At 30.9% G+C, this 15,311-nt stretch overlaps 1 protein-coding gene across 1 annotated transcript in view; it reads left to right on the forward strand.

The window, feature by feature from the left end:
• The first annotated feature begins 1,271 nt into the window (after positions 1-1,271).
• LOC145322416 (uncharacterized) overlaps positions 1,272-15,311 on the forward strand; it is a 70,563-nt gene continuing 56,523 nt past the window's right edge. The window contains exons 1-2 of the mRNA XM_080164406.1: positions 1,272-1,897; positions 14,915-15,136. Of these exons, the coding sequence (XP_080020532.1) occupies positions 1,668-1,897; positions 14,915-15,136 (452 nt within the window). The 5' untranslated portion in view covers positions 1,272-1,667. The remainder of the gene's footprint in view (positions 1,898-14,914; positions 15,137-15,311) is intronic.

The raw sequence follows: 15,311 nt of genomic DNA on the forward strand, positions 1-15,311 counted from the left end.
AAACAGCCCAATTTCCCCTCCCTCCCTATATATTACGATGTAAATACAGAAACGCAATATTTAGGTGAGGCAAAACTTTTTATTTAGGTAAAACAAAGAATACAAAGAAAAGCTTACCCTCAATTTTAGGAAAAGTATTGTTTAGGCGTAGCTCATCTATAGATATGTTCTGTACGTCAAAACTTTTATGTATAGCATTTGATTAAATTGTATCCCCAATTATGATACACTAGATTATCTCTTCTGTAGATTAAAACTATTTGTTGAACAGTCTGAATAATACTTATTTTGAAACAAGCAATCAATATTCTTTAAAAGTACCCAACGTTTTTGAGCATACAAATAAAATAACGTAGTTATAAAACTTTGAGTACCAATGTAATTTACAGTCCAATGTTCCCTTGGATTTTACCAGACTTTGTTGTAAGCACTCTTGCTATCAAATTTGATACATTGAAAAGTTAGATTTTAATAGACCTTTTAAGAACGGATGGTTTTATATTTTGGGCAATATCCAAAGAAAGTTAAGTCATGACATGACTACCATAATGCTTTTGCTAATTCTATTTTCAAGTAGCTTACTTCATACTTGTAGCTCTAAAGTTATTATATTTATTATTTATTTGTAAGTTGTTAAGATTTAAAAGTTATTTATATGTATGTTGTCATTCTTGTGAAAACTCACATTCAAAATGAACAGAAAAATGCAATAAATCAGGTCCCAGTTCTTAGCATGAAGTGTAAATCATTTTCAATCCTTGCAGTTTTAAAAATAAACAAGGATAACGTCATACATTTAAAACAAATTAATCAAGGAAGTACTTTTTATTGTATGTGTCTTAACATTTAAATTTATCACAGACCTTAGGAATCCTAATAAAGATGACGATACATTAGGTCAAATATAATAAAAAAAAAATTAGTGAGGTTTTAATTTAGAGTAGCCTCACTCAAAATGCTCAAACAATTGCCAAATTGCAAATTAGAAATTATAAAGAATTAGATAAAATCTAACTTTTCATTGAGTCATAGCTGCATTTGTAAAAAAAAGCAAATAATTAAAATAAAAATTGGGAAACATATTATCAAAATGGTTGCAAATCTCTATCTAATAAGTTTTATAGTCAAAAGACAATTCTTTCAAACAAAAAATATTAGTAGATATGACTTTTCTTTAGTTCAATAGCTACGATTTCTAAAAAATCTTCAAAAAAATGCATATTGCATATAAAATTAGTAATGTATAGATATAGAAAATGCTAACAGGTTGAAGCCTAGAACGGAATGAATAATCAAAGGTTGCCAAGGTGTATTAGGTATATAAATCAAAACTCATATCACAAAGCAATAATTTACTTGTTTAGGTTAGGTTAAGAAAGAGTAAGGGAGTTTAGGTGCCCAAGGTGTAGGTTCGTATTTACTAGAACAGTTGAAATTGACGGGAATTGGTTTGTATTTCCAATAAGGAAAAGAGAGATTGAACTGAATGCTTTAATAAAAAATTAAAGTGCGATATGAGTTTTTTTTTATATATCTAATTAAATCATTCAATGCTTGATAGAATCTCAAATCTAATTGAAACCAACAAATCATAACTGAAAATATCCAAACTAAAAAGAATAAAGCAAAATGTATATTTGATCTGAAAAGTCAAGATATTTAACATCATGTTTGCAGTTCAACGAAGCAAAAGTTTTGGTGGAGTAAAAAACCACGATATAGTATATGAAAGTAGACATGATAACACTAATGGAAACACTAGTGGTGAGTCTAGCAACGGTACTGGAAGCGGAGAGAGTCATACTGATACTTTGAATGGCAGGAACACACCTAAAACAGAATCTGGATTAGGTCTGGCGGCTGCAGGCAGACGGACGCCAAATTTAGGATCACTCAGGTTTAAAATTAGATCTTGAAAATTAATCATATCTAAAATTGAAAGATTTTTGTATAAGCTACATTAAAACAAAACTAAATTTTCTATCAAAACATTATGAAATATTTGATTATATCTAAAATAACTGTAAGGGACTCTTTAAATGCCTAGCAAAAGTCTGTCAATATCTTATCCGCAAATATTTTTTTTTAAATGAAAAATTACTTCTTATCTTTGTTTTTTAAAGTATTTTAAGTTGTTCACTCAGACACGGTTGCAATTTTTTAAGAATAAAGGTTTAGCATTACTACAATTATATTATTTGAATTGACTTACTTTAAGCAACGAAATATTAGTGGATTTCCAATGTTGGCAAATGAAATTCCACTAACTATTTATTTTTCAATAAAATATTTTTTCTCTTATATTTTCGGCCACTTATAAATGAAAGATTTTTTTAAAATGCAATTTTTAGAAGAATAAGAACCTTACCTAGCCTTCATTATGTATATAAATTATAAAATTCTCTAGCCACCTTTTGTTTTGAATATGAGAATATACAGTTTATCTTTTACAGTCTTGTAAAACTTGTCCGGCCATCTTACCTAGTTTTTAGGCAAAACTGAATATGAAGGAATATAAAATCTCTTATCAAATTTTGGATTTTTGTGAAATCTCATATTGGCTTTTAGTCCATTAACACATTTTTTTTAGTATGGCAATCGAGTTATGAAAATTATATCAATATGCTTAAAAGGAAGCTTTTTATAGTGCCTACAAAAAAAAGAGAAAAATTAAAAAAAACTTGTGGCTGAACTATCCAGAATGACGTCATATTTGATATTTGATTAATCATTGTAATATAACAACATTCGGGACATTTCGGCCAAGTGTTTTTAAAATATTTCTCCGGTTTTTATAGGCACTATAAAGAGATTGACAGATCAGCAGATGTTAAAATGAACCGACAGATTTTTGGACAAACCATACTTAAAAAGTAGTTACGCTTCTGAAATTGAATTTCAGTTTTTTGTCTAATACTTTCTTATTATAGTAATAAAATAAGACCCTATTTCTTAATGTCATCTATGCATATGTATGTAAATTCTAATTTCTATGAGAAGCGATGTTTTATGGCAAAAAGTGAATTGTTTAGTTTAAATGTAAAACAAGATTTGTTAAATGTTTTCCTAAACATGCTCCAAAACTTTTAGAAATGCAATAAGAAAATATTCCCCCAGATATATCTCAAACTCAAAAGTATAATCTCACATTTTAATTAAAATACACAAAAATAACTATTTGACTGAATTTTAAGTTAAAAAATTTAAATGCGCCAAAATCAGATTTTACATATTCAATATTAAAGTAAAAGAATAGATGGGGCAATATGTAGCTCTACCCACAGAATGATGGCCCTGTGCCATCTTTCAATTGGGTCTTTGGTAGGGGGACAAATTATATTAAACTGAATAGAGGAAGCTAAGCTTTAGTGAACACATACTTAGTCTTAAAAACAGATTTTTTTGTTTTTCTACAATAAAAACATGTCCTTGAGTATCCTCTGGAGATAAACATATCTTTTACAAATGAAGTAAAGAGAGGGAACTTTCTATTTTGTGCTAAAACTCAATACTTTTAAATAAACTAACTTTTTACTCTAGCAAACAAAACTGTAAGTCATATTATAGGTCTATCTTTTTCCAAAATAGGTATGTCTATTAAACGCATTGGTTAACCTATCTTAGTAAACTCTTATTTTCAATCATAGTAAAAATATGTTGTTATTTAATGTACCCTTGCATTTAGGAGCTCTGTATTCCAAGGGGCAGGGTAAATAGCCTAAAAAAAATAGTGACTAAACTCATCCCAAGGCTTATATATAAAAGCTTAAAAGCATTGGATCTACTGCAATTCACGGTAAAATATTGCTGGTAACGAATATTGCTAAAAATTTCTGAATTTTATAGGCTGCTAGCTGCAAAACGGCTGAACGTACAGATCATGCTTGCACATTATTTTAAGCGGCATAAGAAGGCCTACAAATAATAGCCATGCCATCAATAATGCATAATTATCTCGCAGTGCACAGAAATGCGCGAAAAAGACCTATTTTACGCGGTTTTTCTTCAGTGAAGCTTTCCCTCTGCATAATTGGATCTTAGCTATTTCAAATTATTTGTAGGCTTTCTTATGCCGCTTAAAATGGTGTGCGGGTATGATCTGTGCGTTCAGCCGTTTGGCAGCTAGCAGCCTTTAAAATTCATAAATTTTTAGCAATAATTTACCGTGAACTGCAGTAGATCCAAAGCATTAAACCGACTCGGAACAAATGTGAAGCCAACCTAAAATAGAGGCCTAAATTAGTTGAGTAGTTATGGAGAGCAGCAGACAAAAAAACCTCACTGCTTTACATCATAGAATGATGAATTGTTATTTATATTAAATTAAATAAAATAGTAGCTACAATCCAAATACAACAACAAAACCAGTAAAAGATAGAGCAACTACAACAAGCTTATTATGTTTAATATATTGAAAAAAGGATATTCAACTGTAAAGAAATCACTGAAAATAATCAATTGAGTCATAAATTACAAGCGTGCACTTTCTTTACCCACTTTCTTGTATAGATGTTCAGACAGGTGACGTAGGGAAACAGCTAATTCTAGAGAAGCTGCGCTTCTAAAAAAAACTTGTAATTACTCTGCTGTCATTTCACGGTCAATCCTACCCTTCTGTTTTAGTCAATAAGACAGAAAAAATTGCAGGGATAAAGGGATAGGACCAGTGGCGTGATATTGAAATTCGGAATATCCTACCTTCTGTATGCACCATTGGATAGGACAATTGATAAATAAATTCTTAATAATATTTTTTTTTAAATTGATTAATCAATTCATCTTTTTTGTCCTATCCCCATATCACTGGAACAGCATAGATAAAAATGTCAAGAAATAGTTTTTTTTGCAAATCAAACAAAATGAAGAAATGGACAATAAGCGAAAAAAAATTAAAGTAATGTTAAGATGAAACAAAATATAAGAGAGAAAGAGGGAATAGTTATTATCGTATTATAAACGGCTTTCCGCGGATATAAAAATGTACAATTATAAGATTAAAACCATTTTTTTAGCCCCGAGGTGCCGAAGGCACCGGCTAAAAAACTGGTTTTAATTTTATGATCGTACATTTTATATTTGTAGAAAACTGTATTTATTACGATGCTAGACATAGTTTTTTTTTGTTTGGATGAGAAGCGATTCTAATCCACCGGATTAGAATCGGTTTCGAATGAATACGAGAAAAGAGTTTAATTTTTCCATTTTAAGAAGAAAAAGTTTATGTAGTATATATCATTTTACTTTAAAACAATTTGCAATTAAATGTTTTTTTTTCGATTTTTGTAGAAGAAACAAGTTAATTGCGATATTATGTCGCTTATAGAAACGCTATGTGCATTTGAAATATGTGTTTAAGAAATAGGACAACAGATTTCTAATCGGTTTATCTAGATAAATTACTATTTCACAGCACAAAAACATTTCAATATGCATAGTTTTCTCATTTCAAAGTTTTAAAAGTAATCTGACCTTTAAAAATTTAAGTAATTTTTAACTTATTTAACTCAAGTATGTTTTAAAGACTAGTTACTAGATCTTTTCATGAAAATACTCTTTTTCGAATTTTAGTCTTCTGCTAACCTAAAAAGTTACTTTAGGAGCCTAGAAATACATGTACAAAATTTCAGCTCTCTATCTCTACTGGCGACCTAGCGCCAGGCATGTAAAATATTAACAGATAACGGTAGCACGGCGGTTTTAACAATATCTCAGCAATGTGCAGGTTTTTAGCTCTTCTGCATATTTCAATTTAAACACATAAGGGCAAAGATATATTATCCCAAAAATCTTTTGTCAAAGTCTACTCTACACCTAGCGCCAGTCAGTTTTCTAAAATCATGCATTTTATACCTGTGAAAATAGAAATCGCCAGTGCTAGGTGTAGAGTAGACTTTGACAAAAGATTTTTGGGATGTTATATCTTTGGCCTTGTGTGTTTAAATTGAAATATGCAGAACACCTAAATTCATCTTCCAAGCCATTCTCTAGGCATTTAATTTTTTTTATGAAATAACGGGATTTCAAAACTGCCCTTTGAAAAGGCCTAAAAAATATCTTTTTTTGTCACTTTTTTCACTGCTTATAGTTACAACTTATTAAGATATTATGCTCAGTTAAAAAAAATCGACGCCTCCAGCACCAAAACCGGCAAAAACTGGCAGTTAAACTTCTGTGCCCCTACTTGCCCCCCTCTTCGGTAAACAGTAGTTATCTCAAGAAGTAAAAGAGATATCAACACACAGAAAGAAAGCTTTTTAAATAAAACTGAACTAAGTAATCATTACACATTTAATTTTGAAACTTTCCTTCTAGGGGCTTGTGGAGCAAAAGACTTACCAAAACACTAATAATATGAGTTCTGAGCTTATTTTTAAAGATATCAACCTGATTTTTTAAAAAATCTTTTGTTACCATAATTGAACTCAGTAACATTTACAGATTTCATTTTGGGACTTTCCTTCTAGGGGCTTGTTTGGCAAAAGACCCCCAAAAACTAAAAATGTGAGTTCTGGACTTATTTTTAAGATATCAACCTAATTTTTTTTTGAGAAAACTTGTTTCACATAACCAAACTCAGCAACCTGTACAGATTTCATTTTGGGACTTTCCTTCCAGGTGCTAGTGGAGCAAAAGACCCCCCAAAACACAAAAATATGAGTTCTGAGCTTATTTTTAAAGATATCAACCTGATTTTTTAAAAGAATTTTTTTAAAATAAAACTGAACTCAGTAATGATTACACATTTTATTTTGGGACTTTCCTTTGAGGGGCTTGTGGAGCAAAAGACCCCCCAAAACACAAAAAATGTGAGTTCTGAGCTAATATTTAAAGATATCAAACTGATTTTTTTAAAGAAAACTTTTTTAACATAACCAAACTTAGCAGGGGCGTGCAAGCTTTTTTTTTTGGGGGGGGGGGGTAAAATTTGCTTGGAGGGGGGTAATTACCCCCCCTGAAACCTGTTGGCCAGGGCAAATTTTGTTTACCTTCTCAAAATTTACCCCAAAATTTTTAAAGAAAATTTTTAAAATAAAACTGAACTCAGGAATGATTACACATTTCATTTTGGGACATTCCTTTGAGGGGCTTGTGGAGCAAAAGACCCCCCAAAACACAAAAAATATGAGTTCTGAGCTGATATTTAAAGATATCAACCTGTTTTTTTAAAGGAAACTTTTTTAACATAACCGAACTCAGCTGGGGCGTCCAAGCTTTTTTTTGGGGGGGGGGGCACCCCCAAATTTGTTTAGGGGGGGGGGGGGTAATCCCCACTTTACCCCCCCTCTTGGATGTCTATGAAACTCAGTAATGTTTACAGATTTCATTTTAGGACTTTCCGTCTAGGGGCTAGTTGGGCAAAAGACCCCCAAAACTAAAAATATGAGTTCTGAGCTTATTTTTAAAGATATTAACCTGATTTTTTTTTCAAAACTTTGTTAACATAACCAAACTCAGTAACATTTACAGATTTCATTTTGGTACTTTCCTTCTAGAGGCTTGTTTGGCAAAAAAAAAAAAAAAAAAAAAAATATGAGTTCTGGACTTATTTTTAAAGATATCAACCATTTAGAAGGGGTTTATTTAGGAGGGGTATTGCCCCCAGGGTAAAAAAAAAAATTTACCCTAGGGGCAAATTTTGTTTACCAACAGATTTCAGGGAGGGTAATTACCCCCCCCCCCTCAAAGCAAATTTTACCCCCCCCCAAAAAAAAAAGCTTGGACGCCCCTGCTGAGTTTGGTTATGTTAAAAAAGTTTTCTTTAAAAAAATCAGTTTGATATCTTTAAATATCAGCTCAGAACTTATATTTTTGGTGTTTTTGGGGGTCTTTTGCTCCTCAAGCCCCTCAAAGAAAAGTCCTAAAATGAAATGCGTAATCATTACTGAGTTCTGTTTTATTTTAAAGATTTTCTTTTAAAAAATCAGGTTGATATCCTTAAAAATAAGCTCAGAACTCATATTTTTTGTGTTTTTGGGGGTCTTTTGCTCCACTAGCACCTGGAAGGAAAGTCCCAAAATAAAAACTGTATAGGTCTTTTGCCAAACAAGCCCCTAGAAGGAAAGTCCCAAAATGAAATCTGTAAATGTTACTGAGTTCAATTATGGTAACAAAAGATTTTTTTAAAAATCAGGTTGATATCTTTAAAAATAAGCTCAGAACTCATATTATTAGTGTTTTGGTAAGTCTTTTGCTCCACAAGCCCCTAGAAGGAAAGTCCCAAAATTAAATGTGTAATGATTACTTAGTTCAGTTTTATTTAAAAAGCTTTCTTTCTGTGTGTTGATATCTCTTTTACTTCTTGAGATAACTACTGTTTACCGAAGAGGGGGGCAAGTAGGGGCACAGAAGTTTAACTGCCAGTTTTTGCCGGTTTTGGTGCTGGAGGCGCCGATTTTTTTTAACTGAGCATAATATCTTAATAAGTTGTAACTATAAGCAGTGAAAAAAGTGACAAAAAAAGATATTTTTTAGGCCTTTTCAAAGGGCAGTTTTGAAATCCCGTTATTTCATAAAAAAATTAAATGCATAGAGAATGGCTTGGAAGATGAATTCAGGTGTTCTGCATATTTCAACTTAAACACATAAGGCCAAAGATATAATATCCCAAAAATCTTTTGTCAAAGTCTACTCTACACCTAGCGCTGTCGATTTCTATTTTTACAGGTATAAAATGCATGATTTTAGAAAACTGACTGGCGCTAGGTGTAGAGTAGACTTTGACAAAAGATTTTTGGGATAATATATCTTTGTCCTTATGTGTTTAAATTGAAATATGCAGAAAAGCTAAAAACCTGCACATTGCTGAGATATTGTTAAAACCGCCGTGCTACCGTTATCTGTTAATATTTTACATGCCTGGCGCTAGGTCGCCATTAGAGATAGAGAGCTAAAATTTTGTACATTTATTTCTAGGCTCCTAAAGTAACTTTTTAGGTTAGCAGAAGACTAAAATTCGAAAAAGTGTATTTTCATGAAAAGATCTACTAGTTACCCAGAATTTAAAAGTTAAGAAATTTGTTTTTTGGCTAGGCTAGCTAATAAAGAAAATTAAGAACCCCGTACACATAGCGATTCTAGAGCAAGAAACTTTAACTTTCAGCAATCAACAAACGAAAACCTCAGTCCTATGTAATTTTGGGTCCAGAATCATAATCTGTTAAAACTAAAATCCTATGTCTTCCTATTTGCAATAAAATCGCATTAAAATTGCAACAAATATTTGCGATACCTTATTTTCATCTTATAAGAAACAATAATCCATTTTGCTAAAACAAAAATTAAAGTTAACCATTTATTAAATACTTTCATATCTTTAAATTTGCAAAAAAAAAATATTTTTGCAGAATAATGCCATTTTTGTCAGCGATATAAAAAGTCTCCTAAAAAATAGATTGTTAGAAAAAAAAGTAAATGTAAGGATTATAATATGTTTTTCTGAAGTCATTTAATAAATTTATACAGTAAAAACCAGAATTGTGCAACTTATTTGAATGAAAAGCCAAAAAACGTAATTTGCAAAAAAATTGCAACCCCTAAATCACATAGAAAAATAAACTTTTAACCAATCTAAAGTAATATGTTTTAAAAAACATTAAAAAATATTAATCTTTTATTAAATGAAGTTTTTTTTGAAAAGTTCTAATTAAATAGAACAGGGCAAAATATTTTTTTCAAAATGTAAACAAACACTTAACTTTGAATATTTCTATAGTTTTTCTAAAACTTAAAAATCAAATTGTACTCAAAATCAATATTTTGTTTGTTAAATCTTCTTGTGGCGAGATTTTTAAATGTTACTTTTTCATACGTATTGAATAATCATAAAAAAAAAGAAAAAAAATTGCAATAAGCCGATTCAAATATATTAAATATTTCCTTATTAAGGCAGCAAAATAAAAAAAGGTGTAAAATAAATATAATTTATTTTTATTTTTTAAGCTGTCTAACTTTTAAAAAAAATTTATAACACGATTTTTGCAAAAATAGATAATTTTTCATTAAAAGGAAGTTTTGTTTACTAAATCAGCTGTTATCATAGAATATACAGTTTTCTTATGTTGGGCTAAGAATAGTAATTTCAAGGGATCGACAGCCGCACACAAGCCTCAAATTCCGCAGGTGTGGAAAATAAAGATTTTAATAAGGAGAATGGCTGTTAAGAAACATGTTTAGATATCCAGCTTAATTCTAAAGTTATAATATGACGATTTCACTGAGGCTTACCCGCAGCTTCTAAACCCTGTTAATTTCAATTAAAAACTATATTTATATTAATAAGATTAAGTTTAAAAATTGCATTAACATACTAGGATCATAAATTTAGATTGCACTCTCATTTCAATTGTGTGAAAAATGAAGTTATGCACCCTGTTCCCTCCAAACAGTAATTATTTGGACGCCCCAAAAATAGACATTAAAAAACAAGAATGACAACATCCATAAAATCGAAGCTCTGAAACAGTTTAAAAACGAAGTTTAACACCTGTAGATTGTCAGAACTCATTAATCAATTTATAAAAGACGAAAAAATTGTAAGTAAATTTGTTAAAAACTGCTGAAATACAGGATAATATTTAAGGACATACATACATTTTTAGGAGGTGATTATAGAGATGCTTCACTTATGGAATTGTACTTTGTTGTCCTAGGAATCAGTATTCCAAAAATCAGATCAATCGGATAATAACATCACATACAAATTTGTTGTTAAAAAAGTAAAAAACAACATGTTTAAAATGGACATACAGACATTCTGGTATTGAATATAGTGTTGCTACGCTTTCTGAATTGTACCTTACTATGAAAGGAATCAACATATGAAGTTTCAAATTGATAGGACAACTTTAACATGCCATAATTAACGAAATGAGCTATCCGTTCTGGACGAACAGACTGACCAACCCTAATTATAGAAAAACTCGCTTTTAATAATGATAAAAAAGCTTCGCGCTTTGATATATACAAGCAGCTGCGCCCCTAGCATCTAGAAGCTCTATTCTAAAGGATAAATAAGGGCAGAAAATAGCCTTACACCATACCCAGACTTTATCTATAAAATAGAATAGCCTAAAACCACCTCAGGACCTATAGGAAGCTTCAATGTAAAGAAGAACCATATCGGGTCAGCGATTAGCAAGATCCTTCGCTACAGACAAAAAAAGCTTACTACTTTAAATAATACTAGCGGTTACGCCCCTAGAAGCCTCTAGGAGCACTTAATTTAGGAGGGGGAAAAAACTACCTCATTCCATATTAAATTTGAGTTTCAAAAGAATAAAAAAATATTTTTTGGGGGGAGTGGGGTGAAGACAAAAAAGTTTAAAACCTTCCCAGAACCTATAAGAAGCTTCACTGTAAAAGAGAACAATATCGGTTCAGCGGTTCGCGAGATCCTTCGGGACAGACAAAAAACGCTTACTAATTTATATAATAGGAAGATAATCACATTTTAATTCAATAAATTATGGCCTTTCAATTAGTGTTAAGAGGGGGGGGGGAAGTTCTGACACTTTTGCGTAAACAGTGATTATAAGCTTTGTCTTTAGAGTGAGAGGAGAGATTATTTCAACAAAAAAATTTCCTTTTGGGATGTAGTTTTCCTATTTAAAAAAAAATAATGTATTTGGCCTCCAGGTTTAGATACTGCTAGCCTCCAGGTTGATTTTAGACAGGTAAAAAAAATTCAAGTTAGAAAAAAACTTATTTAACTTACTTTATGGATAGTATGAACTGATTTGAAAAAAAAATTTAAACCAGTTTCAGGTACTGCAGGGCTCCAGGTGGATCCTGGACAGGTAAAAACTGAAAATTTTTACTTTTGAAGTCAGAATAAAACTTATTTAACAAAAGTTGATACTTTATGGGCAGTATGAACTAATTTGAAGAAAGTTTTTTAAATCAGGCTCCATGTACAGGTACTGCAAAACTGAAAATTTTCACTATTTAAGTTAGAAAAAAACTTTTTTAACAAAAGTTGCTACTTTATGGATGGTATGAACTAACTTGAAGAAAATTTTGAAATTAGGCTCAATGTTCAGGTACTGCAGGCCTCTAGGATCCTGGACAGTTAAAAACTAAAATTTCTACTATTTAATTTACTGGCGGCTTTGCCCCTAGCCTCTAGGGGCTTTGCCCCAAGAAGTAATTTAAAAAAATGTAGTACATGGGGTGGATCATTATCTTCATCATTTGCATCATCAAAAAAAAAATTGAGGCACTGGCTCTACATTTCAAAAAAAAATGAGGGGGAATTTTTTTTATTTTTGGGGGTGTCCCACGCCAAAAGAAAATAACCTAAAACCACCACAGGACCTATACAGGTATATACCCTGAAGAGAAGAATACGATCGGTTCAGTGGTTACCGAGATCTTAAGCTTATTAGGTAAACTAGCTAAAAAGTAGCAGGTTTTAAAATAAGGTTTGTTCTAACTTAAATAGTAAAAATTTTCAGTTTTTTACTGTCCAGGATCCACCTGGAGGCCTGCAGTAACTGAACATGGATCCTGATTACAAGATTTTCTTCAAGTTAGTTCATACCATCCATAAAGTAGCAACTTTTGTTTAAAAAGTTTTTTTCTAACTTAAATAGTGAAAATTTTCAGTTTTTAACTGTCCAGGGTCCACCTGGAGGCTTGCAGTACCTGTACATGGAGCCTGATTTAAAAACTTTCTTCAAATTAGTTCATGCTGCCCATAAAGTAGCAACTTTTGTTAAATAAGTTTTATTCTGACTTTAAAAGTAAAAATTTTCAGTTTTTACCTGTCCAGGATCCACCTAGAGGCCTGCAGTACCTGAACCTGGAGCATGATTTCAAAATTTTCTTCAAATAAGTTCAAACTGCCCATAAAGTAGCAACTTTTGTTAAATAAGTTTTGTTCTGACTTGAACTTTTTTTACCTGTCCAGAATCCACCTGGAGGCCTGCAGTACCTGGACCTGGAGGCAAATCCTAATTTTTTTGAATAGGAAAACTACATCCCAAAAGGAAACTTTTTTGTAAAATAATCTCTCCTCTCACTCCAAAGACAAAGCCTATAATCACTGTTTACATAAAAGTGTTAGAACTCCCCCCCCCCCCCCATTTATAAAAATTTTAACATTTAAACTGTTTTTAACCTATTTTTTATCATATATCAAAAATATACTATGACACCAGTAGAATCAGACTGCAGAGCCCAAATTTGAATTAAGTCCCCAATAAACTTTTTTTGGGGGATTTAAAAATCAATTTTATATGTTGCTGTGATCATTTTGATGGAAGCAAAAGCATTTTTTAGTTTGGGGTTAAATTGTTTCTTACAGAACAATTTGATGTGATTCAGATTATATCAATACAATAATAAAAACTCTACTCTGTTCGATGCAAATAATTTTTTTCTAAAACAATAATTTATATAGAAGAAATTTAACATTAAAATAAAACATATTATTCTGAAGTCTGAACCAATTAGAAGTCTCGTTTCATTTCAGTTTTTTACAATTCAAAAAAGAGTGTTTTCACAAAGTGAATTATTTCCAATGTAGTTAAATAATTTTTATTTAATTAAAATGAAAAGAATGAAAACTATACACACAAAAGATACATGCTTTTTAAAAAATATTTAAAAAAAATAAGTTTGAATAATCTTATATTTTATCATATTTGTATATGTGACAAAAAAAATTGTTGTATTGCGTAAACGTTTGTTGTCATCTTTCACTATTTAACCCTTTACAGCCAATTTTTTGTGTTTTAAATAAGTGATGGAAAACAAGCACGATAAAGTTAATTCATTGATATATTGTAAAGAATTAAGTTTTTAATGAATTAATTTAGATGAAATCAAAAGGCCTAATTTTACTCTATACCAGAATACTATATATATGAAGCAAAACAATCTAAAAGCTACGAATTTTACCCAAATAAAAAAAGACCTTTTGCTCTGATCAAAAAAGACCACAGCAACAGTAAAATTAATTTTTAAATCCCCTCAAAAAAGTTTATTTGGGACTTAATTCAAATTTAGGCTCTGCAGTTTAATTCTACTGGTGTCATAGTATATTTTTGATATATGTTTTAAAAAAAGGTTAAAAACAGTTTAACCTAGATAATTTAACTATCCTTTCTGACTACTGCATCTGGGCCTTTTTTTTCATTTGCAAATTGAATACATGTTTGCGGGAGATAATTTAAATTTCGTCTTGGTTACCGCAAAATAATGCGGCACTGCTATGACTGACATGACCAATGCTAATTGCCTAATAACACTTTTTTATAAATGATTATATCTTATAAAATCAAATACGAACGCTATTACATTAAAAATATTTTATAAATTACAACAAATTAATATTATTTTTTTACCACTGGGAGTTATTTATGTGAATGTTATGAACATATTAGCAGACAATTATTTATTTCAAATTAACAAAGGTAAAATTTTCAGGGATATAAAAAATAGGTTTAGAATTTTTTTCATTTCGAAAGATAATCTAATTAATTGTCAATAATCGTATTTCAATTTAATATATTTTTGATAGGCAATATATTAATCCTAAAAATTGAAAGTCGTCTTAGTGATTTTAATGATAAGGATTTTAATTTTTTTTAAAATTAAATATCTCTGAAGAAGGGGAAAGAAGGATTTAACTGTAAATGAAAACATGAAATATAGGCCTTAATTTTATCGCCACACTTTGCGGATTCTTGCGGAAAGGTGTGGATAGTATAATTCGCCTCTGCATCTATGTGCGTAGGATAAGAACCATGAAAAACTTGATAGATTTCCGATAAAATAAAAATGAGGAAAGTTTTAGCATTAAAAGATAAGGCGGTTTACCTCAAATTATCTAGTCAAGCACAATAAAACCCAGAAAGTACCACTATTAGTTACACAATTTTTAATACTTAAGATCTAATTTTTTGCCTGTTAGGGCTAAATTTGCCAGAAATAGAAAAATCAGCACAACAGAAAATGATACAAATACTCATGAGACAGACGGTGGCCAACCTGGAGGGCAGCAGCAGTCACCCGGAGGAGGCCAGTATCAAGCTGGCAGTAACCTGTCTTGGAAGAAGAAAAATGGTGGCGGTAACGGTAATGGTAACAGACGGAATGATAGTGGTAACAAGCCTAAAATGGGTAACTGGTTTAGGTAATTAACTTATAGAGTAGCGCAGCTATTGTTTAACTAAAAATTTTGCCCGTACGTCCGACAAACAAAATCGACTTCATTCTTTAATGTTTTCTTGGTGTACTTAAACTGTATGAAGGTTTAATGTTAAGACTTTGAATATGAATTATTATAAAGGTATTCCGGTACCTGCGTG

This window comes from Acartia tonsa, chromosome 6 (assembly GCF_053477335.1).
Source record: "Acartia tonsa isolate MP-2025a chromosome 6, ASM5347733v1, whole genome shotgun sequence".
NCBI lineage: Eukaryota > Metazoa > Arthropoda > Copepoda > Calanoida > Acartiidae > Acartia > Acartia tonsa.